This window comes from Polypterus senegalus, chromosome 10, assembly GCF_016835505.1.
Source record: "Polypterus senegalus isolate Bchr_013 chromosome 10, ASM1683550v1, whole genome shotgun sequence".
Lineage (NCBI taxonomy): Eukaryota > Metazoa > Chordata > Cladistia > Polypteriformes > Polypteridae > Polypterus > Polypterus senegalus.
The window spans coordinates 61,631,081-61,658,759 of NC_053163.1; the positions used below are offsets into that span (position 1 = coordinate 61,631,081).

Sequence of the window (27,679 nt, forward strand, 5' to 3'; positions counted from 1 at the left end):
TCATCCAACCCCATAGGTTCTCTTGTCAGTGCTATGACAAAGATACACAACTGTACATGTTGTTCCCTCTGGATGACAACATGGTATTGGCTACAGTATCTGCTTGTTTTAATGATATCTCAACCTAGATGATGGACCACCATGTACGGCTCAACCTGGCAAAAATAAAGGTTCATGCGATCCTGGCCATTTTAACTCCGCCATCTTTGTACAGCTTGGCTCACTGTCACTAACACATGCGAGGTAAGTATGCAACCTTGGTGTGGTGATTGAAGAGCACCTAGCTTTTTCTGACCACATTTCTACAAGATCAGACCTTATCCAACAGAGCATACAACATAATGTCTTATCCAGGCTTTGGTCTTATGTCTGGACTACTGCAACTCACTCCTGGCAGGAATAGCATCTGCCAAGCAAATAAATGTACATGGAATAGATAATGAATGTCTGATATGATAACCTATAAGAAATTCACAGAACCTTAAATTGCTGGATAGGCTAGTCTTAGAAAAATTGATGAAGCAAAAATGTGCCTGTTAAATTCATTTTGAAAATATCTGCATTTATATATTGATTGATTGACTGTATTATTTGTGAGTCTGTATCCTTGTTTTTTAGGTTTCTGCCATTGTATGCATCTGAATTTCTCTATGGGATTAATATAGTTTAGCTAATCTAGAATGTGTCACTTTCCTAACATATCTGAGAAGGCAGGATAAGATCACCATTTAAAAAAAAAAAAACTTTGTCCATCTCTATTTCTGAAAATGTTGCTTGCTACTGACGGTTGTAAAGTCATCATAATGTAATGGCATTAAAAGTGGATGACATTTAGTCCAGACCAATGGTCGATTTACCAAAAACATGGATTACACATATTATAAAAAGATGTAAAATGAAGGAATACTAAGAAAAATCTTAAGCACTTGTGCTTCTGTACAATAAAGTAACAGAACAGATTTCTACTTGGCTGAATAACCACATTGTGCTTTTCAATTGTGTTAAAGTACCTACTGTAGTATAAAAGGCTTCAATCAGCGTAAAATGATCATTTTTGAATGTACCAAATGTGACAGTTGCATTACATTCCAATTGGCTCAACTGCACTGGCTTAATATCCAATGCATCTTCCAAAACTGGTATAGTACAACGCCCAGAAATATCACTCTAATCTACATTCGCCTACACCTGAAATCTTCTAAGAACAGCCATCTCACTATAACTAAAAGCTTGCTACAAACCCCTCCCTACATATTCATTCAGCTTTATAGCTTCTAAGTTTTAGGTTTTGAAGATGAAGAGCTAGGTTTGGGATATAGTGGTGACAGAATAAAGGACTGAAAGTTATTCATTTACAGGATGCATAGAATTATCTGTAATGTGATATACAGTAGTTAGTTTCTGACCAGAATTTACATCAGAGGAATAATTGATAGTATTTAGTTTTAACCATTGTACTGTTAATTTTAGCATCAAAAAAATTAATGTAACACTGGTAAATTGGGCAACTTTTAGCAATTACCTACTGTAACATAGTTCTGTTCTTATAAAGTTTAACGTTAACATGCAAGTTTGACAGCTGCTCACTTTTACATTATTAAACTAGAATCCCTAGAAAAAGTTTGTTCCCTGAACACCCTACGGTTCCTAAAATGTGTAAGGAACATTGTATTTCCTTAATCATTGCACCAATTGCTTGCCAATAACCACTTGTTTTGCAAATGTGTCATTTAGCTACACTGAACTTGCACGAAGATATCCCCCCATTGGGACAGCTGCAGCTATCCCACAGCCAGAATTTTCACTCAAAAATTCTGCATTGAAGATTTTATCTAGTAAAGAGTTGTAGGGAATTATATAGATAATGATATATCGTTATTTGAAATACATACATTTTATGTGTGTTTCACGTCTACAGTGATCTGTGAAAATGTACGATAAAATAAGAAATGTTAGGTCTTGTAGACACATATCAATGTGTTTATTAAATCAAATATAACCCCTTGAGAATGCAAGTTTTGCAACTATCATGCTTATGTGACATCAAGCTAATTACAACAGCACACACATACACAATTTGTCATTTAGCATTAACTTTTAAAACTAACAGATTTACACACTGTTACTCAAATGCAATATATTTAGTATATAAAATAAAACTGCTTGAATGTGAAACACAAAATTTTAGTAAATCTGTTAAGCCAACAATTCTTCTTTAACGTATATACAAGTTAAATGCAGGTTATGATTATTACAATAGCTTTATTAACTCAAACGAATATCACAATGGTACAGTCTTGTAAGAACTCAAATTACCTAAAAGATAAATATGTTTTGCCTACACACACAACAGTAAAACTACTATTGCCCGCCCCAAAATTTTCTTTATTTATTTATTTATTGACTGGATGTTTACAGACTAGTCCATCAGACTTTATTCAATCACAGTCACATTTACAGCCAGAAAAGCACTCATCAGAATCTAAATATGAAATTCAGCAGCATAGTGCTGAAAAAAAAAAAGCAAAACAGGTTAGGAAAAATAATCTTTATTTCATAACACAACCTAAAAATAAACTGCAAAACATGAATAAGACCTGAATAGACACAACAATGCAAATATTCACAGTTAAAGATGTAATTGGCTCATTGCTGGAAACAATAACAACAGTTATAATAATAATCACAATAATAATCATCATCATCTTATTGGACTAAGTCATAATGTACTTTTTTCTAAAAATGGAAAAGAAACACAGGGAATGAATATTACTCTTTAAAACTGATCAGCACTTTAAAGAATTATATCATTGTTTCTCTTACAGAAAAATCAAAGTTAAAAGTTAGTTTGTTGGAAGATGTGAAGATATTAGATAAATGATTTTTATTTAATGACAAACCATGACAATAACAACACATCGCACAAAACAAACATCAAAACCAGTTTTAATTAGGTAGTAGGGTCATTGGAGAGATAAGAAGATTAGCAAAGAGTATTGATCTTTTTTAGTACCCTGCCGACCTGGTTCATTATTTAACAAACATAATTTTCTGTTATTGTGCTAAGCATAAGTACAACACAAACTTATTTGTAAACATAACACAAACTCTGCCTATCTTTTTTTTTTACATTCATTTTGACAGTAGAATTATCAAACTTCAGGACTCTGAAACACGAGCTTTCAATGCAAAGTCAGCACTCAATTTACGCATAATATCCCCGTGTTGCATACCTGATAGTTCATTTTTAGCACTCTTGTAGTTTTCCTTGACAAAAGCTGCAAATGGTGTGAGTTTTCCCTCATTGGCAGACTGCTTCTTATTTGATGGATTCATCAGTATTAGCGTACCCTGGCAGAAAGCACACACAAAACGCTGAGTGTCCAGTGACTTGGAGTGACGGCCAATCCTGTAGGAGAGAAAAGATAAACATAACTTTTCTTGTATGTGCTTCTGTAATGGAGAATAATATCTAACATATAGGTTGGTAACATTTATTATTAATGTCTAACAATATACATCTTTAAACAATTGTATCTAGTTTTAAAGTGCTAAAGGAAGCTGGATAAATCAATTTTTGTTACCGCCAAAGTTTTGTTGATAAGAAGAGGACCATCTGGGACAATTTATGACTTAATTACCTTCCTTTCTTATTTGCTTGAAACTACATCTGTATATTCTTTTGAAAATGAAGAAAATACTAATAAAGCTAGACTGAGGGAGCTGTTTAATTGGCGAGTTAGGGGCAACAAAGGGACAATAAGAGGAGGCTTGCAAATGCACGATCTCTGTCATTTTCCATCCTGAGAAGAGGAGGAGAAGCCATGCTGCCTGCCTCTGTCTCACCATTCAAACGCCTGCAGGAGTAAAGATCAGAATACATAAGCCAGACAGGCGCCCGATACAAGTAATAAGCATATGAACACAAGATGAACCAGTACTTAATTTGTAATGATATTTTTGTCACACTCATTTTACGTTATTTTAGGTATACTAGGGTTGTCAGACAGGATGTTGCTATTCAAATATAATTTGAATTTATTTAAAAAAAAAGTGACTTTGTTTTACTTGCACCGATTTTGGCATGGAGTTATTTCTGATGCACTAAGCAAAGCTGCAGTATTTTACTTCACTTCCACGATCAGTCTTTTTTCATAATTTTACTAATAAAAACAACAAGCTAACCATTTAAAATATACAACCAGACCCTTAAACAATGTAGTTTTTTGTACTTTTTTTTTCTATCCCACTATTCTGCTCAACAAGTGTACTCATTAAAATTTTTCTAAATGCTTTTCCAGTGCCCAAAAAGTTTCATTTTGCATCTGATTGCATCCTGTTCACTCTTAATCTTGGGGTCCCTGAATGTTTATTGCTAAGACTTCTTCATTATAGCAAATGGAATACAACTGTGAGAATTCTGATTTTTTTTTGTTGCAACTAACATACTGAAGAACCTTGTTAATATTAGCCAACATGCTGTGTCACACACACACACACACACACACACACACACACACACACACACACACAGGATAAAAAGGGCATATCATCACCATTTACCTGTTCATCCATCAATTATTTTTTGAGAAAAACACTACTAAATCAACTCTGATTGTATTGTAAAAAAGAAGAGTCAAACAGATTTACTCACATCTGTGTGAATTTTTCCCCCTTATGGATTCTACTGTTTTAAGAATCCACTTAGTTTATGTGCCCAATTGAAATGTCTTTGATAAGAGAAAACAGGAATGTAGTCGGGGAGGAATACAGCCTTTTTGTTGGTATGAAGAAAGCAAGCAGAAAGGAGATGCACTCTTGTCAGGAGCAGGATAAAACTATGATGGGAACAGGGCTGATAAATCAATATAGTGCAGACCACTAGTTGGTGGTGTTGTTAGTCTTGAATGAAAGGGTACTAGACCCAACTCCACCAGCCCGGAATATTCTGCATAGAGGTTTACAAATAAATACAGTGGGATGCAAAAGTTTGAGCAACCTTGTTAATAGTCATTATTTTCCTGTATAAATCGTTGGTTGTTACGATAAAAATGTCAGTTTTTTTGGTCTCGTCCGATGCGAGAGATGGACGTCTGAAGTGGAGCTCCGCTAGCAGTGGTGCTATTTTTCATATTATTTGCTTATTATTCTGAGATATCCTGTATTTATTCAACCCGAGAGGGACCGCTACAGTATATGTAAACACATATAAACATGGCCAACAAGAAGGGGTCGAAAGAATCGAAGACTAAAGCTACATCCAAGCTACGATCAGCAAGCCCTAGCTCGAGATACGGCCTCTCAGAGACAGACCTGGATCAGATGGGCGAAAGTACAGACTCCTCGGGACCACGGTCCGCTACATCGTCGGCGGCTGAGAGCGAAAAGGGGAGCGAAGGTGCGATCGTGAATGCAGATGTGGATAGCTCGCCGATTGGAGAGGATTACCTGAAACTGGAAAAGGCGGGAGGTCCGCGGCTTCAGTTACGCAATCGCGGGACTGGAGCAGCGGGGACACCGCTTCAGCAGAGTCTGCTGCTTCATCTACGGTACAAGAAGGCACAATTGAGCTATCTGAACTGAAAGTGTTGCTCGTTGAGCTCAGGCAAGATATAAAGAAAAGCGAGAAGGCTAATGAGAAAGCAACGACAAAGGCACATGAGAGACTGAAACAGGAATGAAACAGGAGATGAAACAGGCCAATGAATGTCTGCGACAGGAAATCCAACAGGCAAATGAAAGGCTGTCAAGAGGTACAACTTGAACCGACAGGTGCTGGGTAAAATTGAAGAGCGCATTGAGAAAAACTTCGGCTAAACTGAGCACGCTTGCTGATCGATTGGAGCATCTTAGTGAGACATTCACGAATCGGATCGAAATAGCGAACATCTAGCTGCCAGTGCCGAGGAAAGAGCAGTAAATGTCAGTTGAATGTAAAAACTCGGAGAAAAACTTGGAGACAGACTGGCTGCTTTAGAAGATGGGAATAGAAGGTATAATGTCAGAATTGAAGGCTGCGGAGAATCGAGAAAGTTTAAACCCGTGAAATTCGCAACTGAACTTTTTCTAAAATAATCGGGCGACTTTAAAGCAGAATCTGAGATAGCAGCGGCTTACAGCGACGCTGATCAAACACCGTCAGACCCGACCAAGATCTTTTATAGTCCGTTTTGAGCGATTATCATTTAAGTTAGAGGTGATGGAACTCCTCAGGAAAAAAGGAAGATATTATATATGAAGATTGCCACATTCGTCTTCCCTGACTTCTCTCCAGCAACAGCTATCAAAGCGCGCCTTCTATAATATTAAACAGCGGCTACGGCAAGCCAATGTCAAATACGGCCTCCTGTATCCGGCAAAACTGAAAGTGGAATGGCAGGGTCATTTCTATGTTTTCGCTAGCAAGGAGGAGGCAGAAAATGAGTTAAGAAAGCTGATCCCGGGACTATTCTGATACATAATTGTGAGTCATGGCGGTAAATGATAAAGCTAGGATTAATAATCTACTGTCTGATCTATTTGTTTTAAAATACGGGTTTTTTATCAGCATATATTCTCATATATTCTTATATTATTATTACTTATTACTTATTATTACTTAGTATTACTAGGGCGCTAAATGTTTATGTTTTATTGTGCTTAATTACGTTTTCCTCCTCTTTTTCTTTTCTAATTATTTCATGTGTACCCTAAATGAGACTGTTCAATATCATACCCTTGGTTTGCTGTTATTGCTATTACTGCATTAAGACTTGTTATGCTTGTTTTGGACACATCTTTAACACCATCACCTGGGTTTATTATCTGGGGATATCATCTTAATGCACTAAAATTGATGAAGATTATATATATATATATATATATATATATATATATATATATATATATATATATATATATATATATATATATATAAAGTGCAAAATTCTTTTCTTTTTTTTTTCCTCTTTTAAAGACTATATTGGTAACAGATATCTCTATCTTTTAACCTTAAAGCGCCACTGCATGGGGGCTTGATGTGCTTTGGGCGTGCTCTGTCTCTGGGTATGTCAGAGGACTGGGACTGCATGAAGTGGGTTTTAGCCTCACCTGGGGAGGCAAAAAGGGAGGGTGGGGGTTAAGGGGAAGAGAAAGAGAGCAGGCTTGATCTATATCTAATCTATCATCTCAATCTTTATAATTATAACTATCAACGTAATAATAAGCTGCATGGCAACAACTCTTGGGGGAATAGGAAATTAAGACCTAAACTATTTCACTTCCAGTTAAGACTATAATATGACACCAAAAACTCAGAATCAGTGTCTCCATGATGGGACAGTTAACCGTAAGCTGGAATGTTAAAGGCCTGAATCACGAATTAAAGAGAAAGAAAGTACTTTCTCACCTAACAGGTCTAAATGCTAAAATAGTATTTTTACAGGAAACCCACTTACTAAGTAAGGATCAGTTCCGGCTGCAAAAGACTGGACTGGCCAAATGTTCCATTCTAGTTTTACAAAGAAAACTAGAGGGGTGGGAATTCTCATACATAGAACAGTACCATTTGTAGCATCAGATGTAGTATTGGATCCTGAAGGGAGATATGTGATGGTCATGGGAGACTTATCTAACTGTAAAATGATTTTGATAAATGTTTATGCACCTAATGTTGATGATAAGGAATTTATACAAAATTTATTTGCATCCATTCCCAATCTGAACACTCATAAACTTATAATGGCTGGGGACTTTAATTGTGTTCTAAATCCACTTTTAGATAAGACTTCCTCCACAGGGGAACGCAACTAACACCGCAAAGATAATTACAAAGTTTATAACTGATCACAACTTATCAGATCCCTGGAGGTTTTAAACCCAAATTCAAGAACATATTCTTTCTACTCACCAGTACATCATTGCTACTCAAGGATTGATTACTTCTTTATAGATAATAACTTCTTGCCTAAGATTAAATCTTGTAAATACGATGCTATTGTTATTTCAGACCATGCTCCGATGATCTTGGAGCTGAAATTACTAAGCCCCATACACTCACCCGCAGATGGCGTCTCAATCCGCTTCTATTAGCTGACGAGAATTGTACTGAATTTATATCCAAACAAATTGAATTCTTTCTAGAGACAAATACATCCCCTGAGATCTCTGCAGGAATACTCTGGGAAACTCTTAAGGCCTTCTTAAGAGGACAGATTATCTCATATCTTTCCCACAGAAATAAATCCGAAGCGAAGAAAGTAGCAGAGATAAAAGCGAAATTACTAAAATAGATGAAGAACATGCCAGACTACCAAGCGAGACTCTACATAAGAGGAGGCAGGCTCTACATTCAGAATTAAACCTCTTGACAACTAAAGAAACCGAACAACTAATTTACAAATCCAGACATCATTATTATGAACACGGAGAAAGCTAATAAGCTTTTAGCAACAAATTCACAAGCAAGATGCATAGCGCAATCTCGGTAATTACTAACACGAATGGAGATAAAATCATCGAACACAAAAATATAATGTACACTTTTAGAGACTACTATAAATCCCTATATACTACTGAGTTTAAAGAAGACAATATACAATCTAATGCATTTCTGGATAAATTACAGATACCACAAATTGACGCTATTAGTGTGGAGGAGCTCGATAAACCTCTGTCATTATCAGAATTACTGGATGCTATAAAGTCACTCCAAGGTGGAAAAGCAGCAGGCCCTGATGGCTACCCTGCAGAGTTTTACAAGAAATTCTCCGCTCAGCTAGCTCCCTCCTATTAGCAACATTTACAGAAGCCAGAGATAACCAATCTCTTCCACAAACCTTTCGCCAAGCACTAATCACTGTCTTTCCAAAACAAAATAAGGACTTATTACAATGTGCATCATACAGACCAATTTCACTTCTGAATAACGACGTTAAAATACTCTCTAAAATCATAGCTAGAAGGATGGAGAAAGTGCTCCCCTCAGTAATATCACAAGACCAAACTGGATTTATTAGGGGCCGACACTTATCTTCAAATCTTGACGCCTGTTTAATGTAATATACTCACCAACTAAATCAAACACCCCAGAAATATTATTATCATTGGATGCAGAAAAAGCATTCGACATGATTGAATGGAAATACCTTTTTACTATTTTGGAGAAGTTTGGGTTTGGCCCGAACATTTGTGCATGGATTAAATTACTGTATACTAACCCAGAAGCTTCAGTTTGCATCAATAACATTTGCTCAGACTACTTTAAACTAGAGCGTGGCACAAGACAAGGATGCCCTTTGTCACCACTGCTGTTTGCAATTGCCATTGAACCACTGGCAATACATTGTCGAAATACTGATCAGATAAAGGGGATTAGCAGAGAAGGACTGGAACAGAAAATCTCATTATATGCAGATGACATGGTACTGTATATATCGGACCCAGAAAATTCTGTGCCTGCAGTCTTAGCAGCACTCACAGAATTTCAAAAGCTCTCTGGTCTCAGAATTAATCTGAATAAAAGTGTACTCTTTCCGGTGAATTCTCAAGCATATAATATTAGATTAGACACCCTTCCTTTTATCATTGCAGAACAGTTTAAATACCTCGGGGTAAACATCACAAGTAAACATAAAGCTCTTTATCAACAAAATTTCGCTGTCTGTATGGAAAAAATTAAACAAGACTTGCATAGATGGTCAACCCTTCATCTCACACTAGCTGGAAGAATTAACACTGTTAAGATGAATATTCTTCCTAAGCTCCTTTTTATTTCAAAACATACCAATATACATTAATAAATCGTTCTTTAAGCAATTAGATTCAACAATAACCTCATTTATTTGGAATTCTAAACATCCACGCATCAAAGAGCGACCCTACAAAGACAAAAGGCAGAAGGCGGCATGGCTCTACCTAACTTCCAGTTTTATTACTGGGGCAAATATACAGTCGATAAGAACCTGGACACAAATAGAAGAACATACACAGGCATGGACCGCAATAGAAGTAAAATCCTGCAGTACTTCTTTGTATTCCTTGCTTTGTGCTCCAATAAACACACGTTATCGGCAATACACTAATAACCCAATTGTGCTCCACTCACTTAGAATCTGGAACCAATGTAGAAAGCATTTTAAGACGGAGAAGCTTCTTTCTGTGGCACCTGCAAAAGAACCACCTCTTTCAACCCTCACAAACATATGCAGTTTTAATATCTGGAAAAATTTGGAATTAACTTGCTTAGAGATCTTTATATAGACAACGTCTTTGCATCCTATGAACAATTACATTCCAAATTTAACATTCCAGCTACAAATTTCTTTCACTATCTTCAAATCAGGAACTTTGTTAAACAGAACCTTCCAGATTTTCCTCATCTTGCACCCTCATCCACGCTGGAAAAATTATTGCTCAATTTCAAGGAGTTAGACTCCATCTCTACAATATATAAAATCCTTTTACAATCCCTTCCTTTCAAAGATCCAAGAGGACACTGGGAAAATGACCTCTCAATTAATATATCAGAAAAGGAGTGGAAAGTAGCAATGCAGAGAATTCACTCAAGCTCCATATGCAAAGCATACAATTATACAACTCAAAATTATATATCGAGCACATCTGTCTCGACTAAAACTCTCCAAAATGTTTCCAGGGCATGATCCAACCTGCGAACGTTGCAACCAAGCCCCAGCCTCACTAGGTCACATGTTCTGGGCCTGCTCCAAATTAACATTATTCTGGACAAAAATTTTTAATTACCTCTCAGACAGTCTTGGACTCACAATCCCTCCTAACCCATTAACAGCTGTGTTTGGGGTTCTTCCAGAGGGTCTTAAAGTGGAGAAAGACAAACAAATTGTGATTGCATTCACTACACTGTTGGCACGCAGACTTATTCTGATAAACTGGAAGAACCCAAACTCTCCTCTTTTAAGTCAGTGGGAAACTGATGTGTTATATTATTTAAAATTGGAAAAAATCAAATACTCAGTTAGAGGATCTGTGCAGACTTTTTCAAAACATGGCAGGATCTAATCAGTAATATTTTGAAATGATTTTATAAAGCACAGAGAATTTGTTGATTTAGGTATTTTTAAAAGCCTTAAATTTTACACCGTTTGGCTTGCTCTCTCTCTCAAGGGTGGGGATCGATCTGTTCTTAGCATAATTCTTTTTTTGTAAAACTTGATTGCTATGTATTGATTGTAATAAAATTAATAAAAAAAAAAAAAAAATGTCAGTTAAATATATCATATAGGAGATACACACAGTGATATTTGAGAAGTGAAATGAAGTTTATTGGATTTACAGAAAGTGTGCAATAATTGTTCAAACAAAATCAGGCAGGTGCATAAATTTGGGCACCGTTGTCATTTTATTGATTCCAAAACTTTTAGAACTAATTATTGGAACTCAAATTGGCTTGGTAAGCTCAGTGACCCTGACCTACATACACAGGTGAATCCTATAATTAGAAAGAGTATTTAAGGGGGTCAATTGTAAGTTTCCCTCCTACTTTAATTTTCTCTGAAGAGTAGCAACATGGGGGTCACAAAACAACTCTCAAATGACCTGAAGACAAAGATTGTTCACCATCATGGTTTAGGGGAAGGATACAGAAAACTGTCCCAGAGATTTAAGCTGTCTGTTTCCACAGTTAGGAACATATTGAGGAAATGGAAGACCACAGGCTCAGTTCAAGTTAAGGCTCGAAGTGGCAGACCAAGAAAGATTTTGGATAGACAGAAGCGACGAATGGTGAGAACAGTCAGAGTCAACCCACAGACCAGCACCAAAGACCTACAACATCATCTTGCAGCAGATGGAGTCACTGTGCATCGTTCAACCATTCGGCATACTTTACACAAGGAGAAGCTGTATGCAGAGGTAGCCTTTTCTCCGCCCACAGCGCAAACAGAGCCGCTTGAGATATGCTCAAGCACATTTGGACAAGCCAGCTTCATTTTGGAATAAGGTGCTGTGGACTGATGAAACTAAAATTGAGTTATTTGGGCATAACAAGGGGCGTTGTGCATGGAGGAAAAAGAACACAGCATTCCAAGAAAAACACCTGCTACCTACAGTAAAATATGGTGGTGGTTCCATCATGCTGTGGGGCTGTGTGGCCAGTGCAGGGACTGGGAATCTTGTCAAAGTTGAGGGACGCATGGATTCCACTCAGTATCAGCAGATTCTGGAGACCAATATCCAGGAATCAGTGACAAAGCTGAAGCTGCGCCGGGGCTGGATCTTTCAACAAGACAACGACCCGAAACACTGCTCAAAATCCACTAAGGCATTCATGCAGAGGAACAAGTACAGCGTTCTGAATGGCCATCTCAGTCCCCAGACCTGAATATAATTGAAAATCTGTGGTGTGTTTTAAAGAGAGCTGTCCGTGCTCGGAAGCCATCAAACCTGAATGAACTAGAGATGTTTTGTAAAGAGGAATGGTCCAAAATACCTTCAACCACAATCCAGACTCTCATTGGAACCTACAGGAAGCGTTTAGAGGCTGTAATTTCTGCAAAAGGCGGATCTACTAAATATTGATTTCATTTCTTTTTTGTGGTGCCCAAATTTATGCACCTGCCTGATTTTGTTTGAACAATTATTGCACACTTTCTGTAAATCCAATAAACTTCATTTCACTTCTCAAATATCACTGTGTGCGTCTCTTATATGATATATTTAACTGACATTTTTTATTGTAACAACCAACGATTTATACAGGAAAATAATGACTATTAACAAGGTTGCTCAAACTTTTGCATCCCACTGTATTTGCTATTAAGGAAGACAAAGTGTTCAGGATCTGTGATTACCCAACACATTAACTTCTGTTGTAAGTAGACATATTGCCATTTATTACTCTCTCATTAACATGTTATTTTAATTTAAAGAACCAGTGATCCTGCTCATTGACATTTAAAAAAAAAGTCTGAACTCAGTGGAAATTCAGATTTAGCTACAAGTCTTTTGACCCTCAGATCAAGATCAATAGTTTAAGAAATAGTGCAGTAACAGCTACATTTATTTGTATGTAAAGGTCTTCAAATAAGATCTAGCTGACAATGCTGCATAGATAAACATTTTGTAAACAAAAGGCACTCGAATATGCTATTACATACTGGCATCAATTACTTAAAGCAATATAGGCAATTCATTTTTCTTTTCTATTTCAGGCATTAATTGATTATTCGGTAGTGTTAAACCAATAACATTTAATGTAGTACAGTACTTACATGTGCTTGCATCTGGTACACTGGTAATGGTATTTGTAGTTTATCTCATACGTGTGACACCTTGTCACCATTGGAAGTTCAGGGTGAACGAGAGTAGACTTCTTGGCATAAAGCTTCCACAATGTCCCATGACCATCTCTCACACCATTAATAAACCAAGTGGCTGCATGGCACATCTCATGAACAAGTGTGTCCCGCAAACGCTCTGCAAGGGAAAATAAAAGTATTAGCTGATAACACAGTAAGGAAAAAAACATGTACATGGTATTTTCTATTATCTCAATAAATATAATTAAATTATAAATAGAAAGTATGTATTTAAAGTAGTTTTTTTTTTGGTATTTGGTACACTGTATTAATCCCTAAAGGGAAACCATCTTTTCGCATGAGGTCAGAGCACGGGGTCATATATTAAATACAAGTAAAAGGATGCCTTAAAATATGGAAGGTCAAAACAAACATGCAATAAAAAAGGTACATTTCTTGGGTTTTCATTTTAACAGCAACAATATTGTGCCAGATTGTACCATTGCTTTGACTTCTAATGAAAGCTACCTTTGTCGAGCAATTAGTTATTTCTGTTCTTCAACAGCCTTTCAGAGTGTCTTTGAGCATTTTGAACACAGACACTCTTCAGCTTTGCCTTTGGTTTTAAATAAAGAGTCCTACCTTCAATTCAAAATGACAGTGCTATGGGAATGCAGATGTACACTGATAATTTGGGAAACACACTTCTTAATTACATTTTTAATGAAAAATGCATGCATTTTGAATGTCTTGAGAATAAGACTGAATAACTTTTCTCCTTCTTGTTTTCCCCATAATTTTATTTATTTATTTTACATCATTTGTCGTTGAGCAGCGTTGGTTACACTCAGATTGTATTATATCATACACATATTTTCTATCCTTCATGAAAAGAGATTGAATTTTTTTTTCTCAGCCATCAACTACAAGTCGCATGGGTTTGGGGGGAAAAAAAAAAAAACACCACTTTTGGGTGGCATGCTCCATTCAGGAATTATTTACCCTAATCTATCTAGTCCTTTCTATGTCAACTTTGATGGATGAACTGTGTTTTCAACTCATATTTTCATCATGATAAACTTCCTTCCATGAGACTGTATGCTTCAGTGCATGCTTTGTGATTCTTACTTTCCTTGGATGATCTACATAGGACTCCCCAAGTCAAACATCCATATTTTATTATCAGACTAAGAGAATCTGTGAATCCCATCCTTTAATCAACTTCAAAAAGACAATTATCCCTGTGCCAAAGAAAACAAAAATGGACATTCTTAATTATTGGTTGCACCCGCGCTATTAATTAAATAATTAAAGAAGTCTTCTTCTTTCAGCTGCTCCTGTTAGGGGTCACCACAGCAGGTCATCTTTTTCCATATCTTCGTGTTCTCTGCATCTTGCTCTGTCACACCCACCACCTGCACCTCTTCTCTCACCACATCCATAAACCTCCTCTTAGGCCTTCTTTTACTTTTACCTGGCAGCCCCATCCTTAACATCCTTCTCCCTATATACCCAGAATCTCTCCTCTGCACATGTTCAAACCAACGTAATAACAGAAAAGGGAACAGCACAGACAGGTTGGACTACCTCTAATCTGTATATCATAACAACAGGTCTAAGGAGAATTTAATGTCCCTCTTTCACTTCATGCCATCCTGGCACACCTGTTAATAAAAATCCCCTTTACAAGAATACAGTTGATTGACTATGGGCCAATATTTATCTTCATTGCACCACCAAAGATGACCATCTAGTTCCTTGACTTGAATTCTACTATTCATTTGCGGAAGATGGAACCAACTGGCAGACTCCAACATGTGGTAAATAACAGTATTATTTTCTTCATGACGTTCCAAGTTCTCTGCTTGTAGTCCTTACTCACCCATGACTATATGGTGAAACAAATTTCGAGCTCCATTATTAACTTTGTTGAACACCACCATTGTAAGCCTAATCACCAACAAAGACAATAGTCTCTCTCTTAATTTATGGAAAAAAAAAACAAAAAAACACAAACACACACACCCCTAGGACCTGGTTATAGTAAAATGGGCGAAGACCATTTACACTGTGTGCACAATTATTAGGCAAGTGAGTATTTTGACCATATCATCATTTTTAATGCGTATATTCCAACTCCAAGCTGTATTAACTTGAATGCTTATTGGATTTAAGCACGTCAGGTGATGTGTATTTGTGTAATGAGGGAGGGTGTGGCCTAAGGAGATCAACACCCTATATCAAGGTGTGCAGAATTATTAGGCAGCTAGTTTTCCTCAAGCAAAATGAGCCAAAAAAGAGATTTAACTGACTCTGAAAAGTCAAAAATTGTAAAAAGTCTTTCAGAGGGATGCAGCACTTTTGGAATTGCTAAGATATTGGTGTGTGATCACAGAACCATCAAACATTTTGTTGCAAATAGTCAACAGGGTTGCAAGAAACGTGTTGAGAACAAAAGGCATAAATTAGCTGCCAAAGATTTGAGAAGAATCAAACGTGAAGCTACCAGGAACCCATTATCCTCCAGTACTTTCATATTCCAGAGCTGCAACCTACCTGGAGTGCCCAGAAGTACAAGGTGTTCAGTGCTCAAAGACATGGCCAAGGTAAGGAGGGCTGAAACCCAACCACCACTGAACAAGAAACATAAGTTGAAACGTCAAAACTGGGCCAAGAAATATCTGAAGACAGATTTTTTTCAAAGGTTTTATGGACCGATGAGATGAGAGTGACTCTTGATGGACCAGATGGATGGACCTGTGGATCAGTAATGGGCACAGAGCTCCACTCCAACGTGGAGGTGGGGTACTGGTATGAGCTGGTATTTTTAAAGATGAGCTAGTTGGACCTTTTGCATTGAAGATGAACTCAAAATCAACTCCCAAACCTACTGCCAGTTTTTCAAAGACACTTTCTTCAAACAGTGATACAGGAAAAAGGCCATGATTTTTATGCAGGCCAATGCTCCATCACTTGCATCGAAGTTCTCCACTGCGTGGCCAGCCAGTAAAGGCCTTAAAGATGAAGGAATAATGACATGGCCCCCCTTCCTCATCTGACCTAAACCCTATCGAGAACTTGTGGGCACTTCTTAAACGCTAGATTTACGGGGAGAAAAACAATACACCTCTCTGAAGAGTGTCTGGGAGGCTGTAGTCACTGCTCCACAAAAAGCTGATCGTCAACAGATCAAAGAAACTGACAGACTCCATGAATGGAAAGGCTTATGACTGTTATTGGAAAGAAGGGTGGCTATATTGGTCATTGATTGATTGATTTATTTTTTTTGAAATGTCAGAGATTTTTATTTGTAAATTTTGAGGTGTTTGTTTATTATTCTCACTATAAACAGATGAAAATAAACAAGTGAGATGGGAAAATTTTCATTTTTCCTTTAGTTGCATAATAAATCTGCACACTAATAGTTGCCTAATAATTGTGCGCACATACAGTATGTATTCCCCTGATAATGTTCACACTCACATTTCCGTTGTGAAACATTCAAGTTTCAGGTTTATTAACATTTTGGATTGACTGATAGCACTGTGTTTGTTCCATATTAAAATTAATCCTCAAAAATACAACTTGCCTAATAATTGTGCACACAGTGTATATCAGGGTATGCTGGGGAAAAGGGTCAGCAACTTCAGGTCTTGACAAGAGTCAAAAGAGTTTTGAAGTGGACATGACTCATCTCCACTATAGTCAAGAAAATTCACTAACACATTTACTTCCTTAGATGGATCTCAAAACTTTACAGAAGGTGGTCAACAAGAAACAGAATAGCACGGTCACTAAGCTCACTTCAGTCCAGGAACTACATAACACATGCTACCTCCTAAATGCAATAGTATTTTAAAAGACCTCAGTCTTTCTGCACAGTCACTTTCTCCCACCTCAATTTCAAACGGTACAGGACCATTAGCACCCACACCAACAGATTCCGAGACAATTCTTATCCACGAGATTGTTTAACAGCTACTTATACTGAGAAATGTGTGACTGCTTATATCACTTTACCTGCTGAATCACATACTTTATCCGAGAGTTCTATCCGGGCATATCGTTGTCCGTCAGTACCTTTCCGTTGTCCTGTAACACAGTACCCTGATGTTTTTGTCATCTTTTTATTCCATGTTACTTCCATATTTTCAGGGAGCTGGAAAAATGTAAAAAGAATAGAATAATAAAACCAGAACCTGCAGTCTTTAATTGATTTGCATTACTACTATATGTAGAGAAGACATGGAGAAGAAAATAAGTAGCACTGAATATAAATATACCTTGAATCAATTTAAGAGTATTAATAGTCAAGAAAAACACAAAGGTCTCTTGTGAATAATAGTTTTTTAGTAATGCAGAAAAAAAAAGTACACATTCTCAAGGACACATGATGAACTGAAGTATTATTTACAGTCTGAAATAATTTATGTTTATAAAAACATTATGAATCAATCCACATACCAACCTTATTTTGAAATATGCTAGAATTATATAGAACAAACAAAGACTTGGTTAGCTCCTCTCGTTTCTTTTTAAAGTTTTTGGTGTAATCAAAACTTGAATCAGACAGATCCTGAAGAAAACATCCCGGGACTGAACATTTAACTCCCCTAAAAGCAAAGGTCAGTTAAAATAAATAAATAAATAAATAAAAGAACATTAAAGCATATGTTTAGATTTTCTCTTTTGTCAAGACAACTTTATTTATAAAGCATTTTACCTACAACAGCCGCTGACCAAAGTGCTGAACATAGACTAAAATAAATTTTAAACAAAAACAAAATAATAAATAAGTAGATAAAATACAATAAATAAAACAAATTAAAACATAGTAAAAACAACTAAACAGAGTTAACACAGAGTAAAATCAACTGCTCACACAGGATCAAATGCCAAACCAAAAAGGTAAGTCTTAAGAGCAGACTTAAAAATGGGCAATGAGGAGGCCTGTCTAATGTGGATCGGCAGTGAATTCCAAAGCCGTGGAGCCACAACGGAAAAAAGCTCTATCCCCCCTGAGCTTTCGCTGAGTCCTAGGCACATCCAGAAGCAGCTGACCAGCTGATCTGAGTGAGCGGGAAGGAGAGTGCATGTGCAGCAGCTCAGCGAGGTAGGGCGGAGCAAGCCCATTTAAGGACTTAAAAACAAATAAAAGAATCTTAAAATGAACTCTAAACTGAACAGGCAGCCAGTGTAGTGAGGATAATAAAGGTGTGATGTGCTCATTCTTTCGCGTTCCAGTTAAAAGGCATGCAGCAGCATTTTGTACCAGCTGCAGCTGAGACAGGGTGGACTGGCTAACACCAACTTAGAACGAATTACAATAGTCCAATCAGGTTGTAATGAAGGCGTGGATTACTGTTGTAAATTGATCTTTGGAAAGAATGTTTTTTTTATCTTAGCCAAGCGTCTTAGCTGAAAGAAAAAAAAAACAGATTTCACCACCACACTGATCTGACCGTCCAGTCTAAAATTCTCATCTATCCTAAAACCCAAATTTGTAATAACAGGCGTACCATATTGTGCAAGGGGACCCAAATCCACAGGAGCAGAAGTAGAAATAGACCCACTGGTGCCCCCAGGACCAAAAACTACAACTTCTGTCTTATTTTCATTAAAATTTAAAAAGTTCACTGCCATCCAAGCTTTCACATCTTCTAGGCACATAACCAAAGTTTGTATGGAGTAAGCATCCTTGCGTTTGAGGGGTACATAAACCAAAGTATCGTCTGCTTAACAATGGAAAGCAATTTTATGCTTTCTAAGAATAGAGCCAAGAGGTAGGACATACAAAGAAAATAGCAAAGGACCAAGTATGGAGCCTTGCAGAACCCCACATGATAGTGAAGCAGAGGAAGATCTAAATTCATCTAGCCTCACTGAAAAAGTTCTGAGTCAAGTATGATTTAAACCACACCAAGGCAGTACCACGAATGCCCACACAGTGCTCCATACGAGATAATAAAATACTATGATCTATAGTATCAAAGACAGCTGTAAAATCGAGCAGAACTAAAATCACATAATCCCCCGAGTCTGTTGCCAAAAGGATGTCATTAAAAACCTTCATTAATGCGGTTTCAGTACTGTGAATCATCTTAAAACCAGATTGAAACACTTCAAGTACATCACTTCCATCTAAAAAGGCTTGCAATTGAATATACAAACTTCTCTCCAAAATTTTGGAGAGAAATGGAAGCTTGAACATCGGTCTAAAATTGGATAGCACAGTGGGATCTAGGCTTGGCTTTTTGATCAATGGTTGCACTATGGCATGTTTAACAAACTATGCCTGAGGAAAGGCTACTATTGATAATAGCAAGAACAGATGGCCCTAAAACAGAAATAATCTCTTTAAAAAGTGAAGGTGGGACAACATCAAAAGGAGAACCTGAGGGCTTCAATTGACCAACACTCTCATGTAGACAGGATAGAGTCACCAGCTCAAACTGATAAAAAACAGCAGAGCAGGGGAGAAATGGCTAAGGGGTCATAAACAGTGAAAGGTATATGAGCCCTAACAGTATTCACCTTACCCACAAAGAAGTGCAAAAATTTCTCACATGTCTCAAAAGAGGGTTCCATACAGGCATTCTGTGAAGCATTTAAAACCCTATCTATAGTGTCAAATAACACACGATGTTTGTGACAGTTTGACAGAATAATATTTGACATGTACGCTCTTTTGGCATCTTTCACAATAAACCGATATTGATGCCAGCAGTCTTTCAATACTTGAAATGATACATGCAAATTGTCCTTTCTCCACTTGCGCTCAGCTTTTTGGCACTCGCGTCTGACAGCAGGAGTTGTGCCATTCAACCAGGGATTGGATTTCATTTTAGGCTACCTGGTTTTGAATGGAGCCACAGCATGGTGTTGTATGGTTTAATGAGGTTTACTTTTAAATATTAAAGAGTAAACAAATAACTATTTTGACATTAAACCTTATTAAGCTTACACTTTAAAACTGAAGGTGCTCCTGACAAACAGATATTAAAATTTAGAAGCAGTTCAGAAATTTACAAAGAAATTTTAATATATAATTTAGTCAAAGTATATTATTTGTCCCAAATACTGTATATAAAGCTTGGTACCCAATACTCCAAACACATGTTCACTATCACGGTTTATACTCTAGGCCAGAAACAGGAATTCAAAATCATTTGGACTGCTTTTATATTAACATTGCACTGTACTTTCTAATAGTGGTATGACTTTAACTTGTTTTTTCTTTATTTGGTTTTTCTTTCATCTGAAGCAAAAATGGTAGCACAAAACACAGATTTTGTTTTAAACTAAACTGCTCTCTTCAAATAGAAGTGCACAGATTGATGTAGAAAAGTGCATTACGCATATATTTAAAGTTACCTGCTCTGTGGTTAGAATATGATAAAAAAAAATTGGCAAAAAAAATGCGTAGTAGGATGAAAAAAAACAAAACAAATCAATCCACAGAATAAAGATTTAGGTAGAAGTCACACACTTCAGGTGGAACTCATTGTCTGCAATGCCTATTGTGTCTTACAATACCTAAAGATTCAGAGACAGCTCTTGTGAGCTTACTAACAACTGAAATGACGAGATATTAAAATACACTAAAATAAACATTTTAATAATTTTAGCCAATTAATGATCTTGCCTATTACAAATCAGGGCTGTAGGGAGCAAAAGCTCTTAACTTACTGTGACTACATTATGAACAAAGCAGAAACTGATGGGAAATCAGTTCATCATAAAGCACACTTATACACTAACCCACACTGGGCCAATTAAAAATCATTCATCAACCTGACTTCCATATCTTCTGTATTTGGAAACTGGAATACTCACAGAAAATCCATGCAATCACGGGAAGAATGTAAAGACTTGAGAGTCAGTGCTCAGAATGTTATTTAAAAACAAACCTCTTGAGATTTTAAGGGCACAATCATCACTCTTTCTCCATATTTTGTTTAAAAATTACAAAATTTAAAGTAGGCTGCCATAAAAGTCTTACAAATCAGACCAAAATAATGAGAAATGTAAGTTTTGCTACTGTTAATACTGATTATTGCAGTTTAAGGGCACAATAAAGCTAAACTTAAAGGATATTATGTTCTCGATACTGGAGCAAAGCTAAACTATTAATGTAACAGCAGCTCTTGCGTTACAGCACACAAACAATTTTATTAAAATGTATCCCAAAATATGTCAGAAATTCACTGTGTTTATGGAGCATTAGGAGTACTGTATAAAACCTTGTAATTGCATTTTCTTTTCTGTTCAAAATTAGCATATTGAGGTACAACACAAATCCATACCTGTCCCGTGAAGGCTTTTTCTCACTCTGACTTGTACCAAATTTTCTTACAGTGAGGTGAATTGGAGTCTCACTGGAAGAAAACTCTGTACTTGGTGGTGCAGATATTGGTGTAGAGATTTTATTCTGTTTCTTTGTCTTCGGGTATCCTTCAGGTTTCCTAATTTTGTCCTTTACAATTTCTAAAAACCAATGCAAACAAATTTAATTAAAATACATCTGAATTAAGGTTAGGGTTGGGCAAAAGCAAACAAGTAAAACTACCACACTATTCATTATTTGAAATACTTTTAGGCAATCTAAACCAATGTACTGCTGTTTCTATATAATGTACAAGCATTGAACACAAGCTGTATGTATATTAAAAATGATTTGCTAAAAATGCCAACAGTATGGTAGTAGCAACATCCTTTTGCAGCTGTTATTTTTGCTTACAGTGCAGCTACATGTTTTCACAATACAGAAAGTACTCATGTTACAATAATAATTAGCAGCTTAATGGTAAAATGGTGTGAATGACATGGGCACTCTAAACAGAATTTTATTCCTCCAGAGTTGCATGCTGTTACTATTGAGTATGGCTTTGATAATATATTTTTAGAAAAAGTAGTAGTTAATAAGTAACTATATTTTAATGTTGCTGTATAAAAACACCTGATATTAGACACTTAAACTATTACCATCTTTGCTTGGACTTTTTGCAACTGTTGAGCTACAGCTGAAACCTCGATTCTTCTGTCTTATTCTTTCCATTAGTGATGCCATCTCTTCATCAGAGTTTCCAGAGCTGTCAGTGGCATGAAAGAATTTCTTTTCGTAATGGACTGATGCAGATTCGCATTTATTCTCTTTTTGAACCAAATCTTTCCAACCTTTGGTTACTTCATTACTGGAAAGGGCTTTACCTTTAACAAGACCTGAATTCACATCCCCAAGAGGTAGCTTTTTTGTTGGACTTGTGCTAGTTTTAAAATTTAAAGAATCTTTAAAACTACTGGTCCTTGAATTAGATTTTATTTTGCTGTGACGTGACCTCCACGTTGACTTTATTATACTCCCATCGTCTTCACTATCACTACTGCTGAGAAAGACAGGTGAACTAAAAGATTCAGGCTTCTCCTTTGATCGCAATTGACTGGCTGGTGTACTTCGAAGACCTTAAGAAAAGAAAAATATACTTAAAATCTTAAGTCAACAAAAAGCATCAGATATTATAGACGAAGAAAACAAAATATCTTTAATCTGACATCCATATGGTAGTAGCCCAGAGGTATCACATTGATTAAAAGTTGTATAATGAAATAATAAAAGATTGAAAGGCGTATAGCATAGCTTGTTTTAGAAAATTTAGAAAGTGTAAGACTAATAAACCTCTACCAACAAAGAAAATTTTCCAAACACTGCTTAGCTTTCAAATACTAATGGAGGTTTAATGGTCGGGGTATAAAGGAGAAAAAAAAATAACCACACATGCACTTTCATCCCTTTTCTTTAGGGCTTTAAAAAGGGACTTTAACTTTTTATTTTTTCACATTCTTATCTGTTTGCAGCTCAGACTTTAGACAGGTATGTCCCCTAGTCAAATTTAATTCTTTGTTCTCCCAATGTAGAAGTTTTGTTTTTCCATCTTAAAATGTTTGCAAACTGCAGGTTACATAATTAGCTTGGTTTTCCCCTGGAACTGTGAAAACCGAAAATCAACTCAAATGCTCAACTTATGCATAACAATAAACTAAAATACAAAATTTTACACCAAAATCTATGCTGTAAACATTCCATTAGTGGTTTAACCTTCTGTGGGAGTCAAGAAGTAATAGAGTACAGTATGAAAGTGATATGCCATCTAAACAATTCAACTCTAAACTAAAATAAAGCATGAATGTACGTGGAAAAATTAAGCATCTCTGCACTAGAAGACGTAAAAACGAAAAAAAAAAAAAAACCAAACTATTGTTGTCGACCACCTGTTTCTACTTACTTTTTCTTATACTGTATAATTTTCAAGGTCATATTAAACTATATTTCTCTTGTGACAACAGAAAAATTAACAGATGATCCAACAGTCGACCAGAGGTCTGTGCTCTGTATTTTTTTCTCTCTCTAATAAAATATTGATAAAAAGCGCATTAGGATTTCAGTCTGCCCCAGAAGCTGCCTGGTTAGGTTTGGGCTGTCTTCCACTATCTGATTGAAAATGCATCTTATGAAATAATATTAATTTTACACCAAATATACTTAAGTTTATCCTAACTAACGGACAGGATTGTGTGTGAAGTCAAATCCATTTAAATTGGGCAAGGCAAATACTGGCAGATTGCATGTAATTTGGAGGCACAATGGGAGAGATAAGTGGTCACTAATATTTGGTGCAGCAAATACTGTGGTATTTTCATGAATCCATTGACAACTACAAAGTCACAGTTGCTATATCTATTTATTGTGTACACATTATTAAAATCTGTCATACTTTTAAGTCTCCAAATGACTGGTTACCACTTTACTGAAGAAGAGAAAAAGAAAAACCTTCCTAAAATGTATGTCACTTAGGCAATTTAAAAACAACCATATAATACAAGAGACAACTTACACTGTTGGTTCTACAGTAAAGATGCTTTGCAAGGAGTCTTCCATAAACTTAAGAAATGCTTTAGAAGCCATATGCCATCACTCACCTTTCTTCCCAGAGGCAAAGTTTTTCTTTGTTATAATGAAGTCTTCATCTGATGATGAATTTACAATAAAATCTTTCAGGCTAGTATTAAAAAGACAAATAATTGTTCTGATAAAATAAGCATATAACAATGATAAATAGTACTACCAAAAGTATAAATCAATTTTTAAAGATTACGAGCAAAATAAAAAATTACATTTACAGATTGCCTTTACAGCATAATCAGCTCGTTATGATGTTTGACTTGCCTACCTTTTAGCACTATTACATTCCATCAGAGGAGCAGGTGTATTCTTAGGAGTTTTCACTTGTTGCAGAACTGCAGGTAACAAACCAATTCAGTAAGAAAATAAAATTAACAAAGCTTTTGTATTAGAAATAATTGCAAAAAAAAAAAAAAATCCATCCTTTGAACTTCCAACCAGCTGTATCGCTAATATGAAGTTGCTTACTTCAGTGACACATAATAGCATTCAACTGAATGAAAGCTACTTAAAAACAAATATATAGAAAGCCGAGACTATTATTAACTTTGTTTGCTGGTGCCAAACAAAGTTAATAATAGAATACAATAAACTCAAATATGGTTGCTCAAACTGACACAGTAAGCTAATACAAGTTAAGCAAAAAAAAGTACTATAAATGCATTAGTCAAAGGGGAGAAAAAACACATTTGACTCACAATCTTCAAAGTTCTCATCACTCTCTGAAGTAATAACAGTAATCCTGAGACTGAAATGAGATAAACAATAATTAGTTAGACCAGTTCTCCATTTAGGATAGAGGCTGGAGTACTGAAGATGATCATTTTAAAAACACATATGATTTTATTTAAACTTACTCTTCCTCCTTTTCTGACTGGCACTTGTGATGAGGTTTGTTTCTGGAAGCCTTCTGTTCAGTCTTTGTGAACACAACTGTAATAAAGCAGGAATTAAAAAAAATTTTATCCACTAAGAAAAGGAAATTTGTTTTTTGAAAATGTGAATGTAAAGCAGCATACAACTATGTTACACTAAAATTAACAAGCATAATATAGTGTGGTATATATTAAATGACCTTCAGCAATATTTACACCCATTAATAAAATTGAATTATTTTCAGAAAAAAAGTTATATTGAAGCTGTTTTCATTTCTTTTCAGAGGGAATGGTCCACAATTTGAAACATTTAAAACAAGTATTTGTGTTTTTCTCTTCCAGGGCACTTATGTCTGCTTCTTACCCAACTAATCTGGAAGGTGGTCTCACTATTTGATGTTTTCCCCCACTCATTTTTTGTAACTTGCTTATCTACTGTAGTTCAGGGTAAGAATTAAACTGTAGGTGGGACAGTAGTCCATCAAAGGGAACACTCGCAAACTTCCTATTTAATTTAAACACACAAATTATGAATGTATACTCTAGTACAACAGAATAGATGTTTATGCATTGTAATATTTGCTAATTTAAGTGATTTTTTTCAGGCGTACACAGCAGATTTGTGTTTTATAGTTCAAAATCTTAACCCACTTTGCCTGTAACACAGATTTTACAATGACTTTGTAGGGCTTATAAATATGGCATCACATTTTTAAAATACTTTTTCAATCATCATTATATGAACTTTAAAATCCTGGGTTACCATACTGTCCTTTAAATGTCTTGGTTTTTAAATCTTGTAATAGCTGTAACACAAGTAATTGTTACAGCTACTTGATGAACAAAGCACCACAGCACATAGAATGTTGCAATCATTCAGACATTAAGTACCTTTTGTGCTATGATAAATCATTTTAGGATACTCAGCGACAAATAGACTATGATGCATTAAAAAGCATCAAAAAAGCATGGCTCCACCATGATAATGTGAAGAAACACGAAAATATTTATTTGGTAACACCCTACTTCAAAAATGATGTGATGTCAACAGGAGATGCAAGAAGACTTGTGATATATATGCCAAAATCTCTTCTAAAAAGCAGAACACTGCGGCAGCATATTACATAAAAAACAAAAGTAGATATTCCAAGGTCAATATAAATCTGAGAAAATTGTAAGAATTTCTAAAATAAAAATCTCCATACTGTAAGTCAAAGTCTCAAGCATAAAATAGTACAAGCCCAATTAATTAGGAATGATGTGCAGAATAAGAATGTTTGTAAATATGTAAAGCTTAGTACTTTATTTTTAGGAATAACACTGTAAATACTTATCAAGCCTAGTTTACTATGTATCTTTTCAAATACAAGTGGTTAATCTAAAATACACACATTGTTCAAATTCCTCATCATCACTAGAGTGCAGGTCAATCTTAAGCTGATGAAAACCCTTGAAGACATCACTGTCTGGAAAGTCTGCTTTGGATTTGGCGGAACTGCAAACCCTTTCGCTGTCAGATGGCTTCCATTTTCTGACTTGATCCATCTCACTGTCCTCTAAATAGTCACAGCCAAGCAATGCAGACCGTTTTCCTTTTCCAATGCTCTTTAACAGCTTTATGAAGGAAACAGAAATAATAAAAACTGTCATAAAATGCTTCTTTTTAGAAATTATTGATCTGTACTATAGGTATCAATTAACAAACCATTCATAAAAATAAAAATACCGCAAACTTAAAACAGCTGAACTGCATTTTGAAGGATGTGCAGCTCACTTCACAAAGCCTAACTCCAGAGGTATGACAAATATTTTCAATTGTTCACGGTCACATGTCTAATATTTATGCTTTAAAGTACACAGGGCTTTCAATTTAATTAATCAGGATGTCTTTTTACCATTTGTTGTAAATAAACACTGCCAGAGTCTGGCATTCTCTCTTCTTCTCTTATATAATAAAAATCTATCAACAGAATTCCTATTGTACACTTTTAAATTATCTTCCTGCACAAAGTACTCACAAATTATAACAGGATTAAAACTCATTGGACTTAACCAGAACGCTGGCTTCCCTTTGTTGAACCTCCACAAACTACAGAAACTTTAGTCTTTGGAGTATTTTACTCTAAAATTGAGAGACATTTCCCACCAAAAACCACACACACACTAACACATTCTATGATATTTCCTGCTTTACACCTAAAAGTCCTATTGTATGCATCAGAAGAAAGCAAATTTATACAAAAAGTGAATATTGGCAGCCATTACCTTAAAAAAATCTAAAGGAACTTTTAAAGTCTTGCCCAAATTCTGGAACTGTATAGAACTACTATTGTATAAAATCATCTGAACAGTTACACTATTTTCATACTAGGAATATTAAAAAAAAGATTAGGATAAATCAATTTTTACAGGTATAATAAATAATGAACAAAGCATGTTTGCATTAGTACAAGTGGGCAGCAGTCCATGGCTGAACATCAGTTAGTGTTGTTCTGGATTTACATAGACATTGCATTCCATCCATTAAAATAATTGTATATAGCTAGAAAATATTATGAAGCTATTACACTTAATATGAATTGAATTCATAA

General features: G+C 35.8%; 1 protein-coding gene across 3 annotated transcripts in view; it reads right to left on the bottom strand.

Moving 5' to 3' along the window:
• Positions 1–2,376: 2,376 nt before the first annotated feature.
• Positions 2,377–27,679, bottom strand: part of gcna (germ cell nuclear acidic peptidase) — a 60,939-nt gene continuing 35,636 nt past the window's right edge. For all 3 annotated transcript variants that reach the window (XM_039765838.1, XM_039765841.1, XM_039765840.1), the window contains exons 3-13: positions 26,480–26,702; positions 25,071–25,146; positions 24,912–24,961; positions 24,482–24,548; positions 24,231–24,310; positions 22,239–22,715; positions 21,560–21,740; positions 17,722–17,866; positions 17,274–17,412; positions 13,227–13,431; positions 2,377–3,409 (exon numbers count right to left, since the gene is read on the bottom strand). In XM_039765838.1, the coding sequence (XP_039621772.1) occupies positions 3,160–3,409; positions 13,227–13,431; positions 17,274–17,412; positions 17,722–17,866; positions 21,560–21,740; positions 22,239–22,715; positions 24,231–24,310; positions 24,482–24,548; positions 24,912–24,961; positions 25,071–25,146; positions 26,480–26,702 (1,893 nt within the window). In that variant the 3' untranslated portion in view covers positions 2,377–3,159. The remainder of the gene's footprint in view (positions 3,410–13,226; positions 13,432–17,273; positions 17,413–17,721; positions 17,867–21,559; positions 21,741–22,238; positions 22,716–24,230; positions 24,311–24,481; positions 24,549–24,911; positions 24,962–25,070; positions 25,147–26,479; positions 26,703–27,679) is intronic.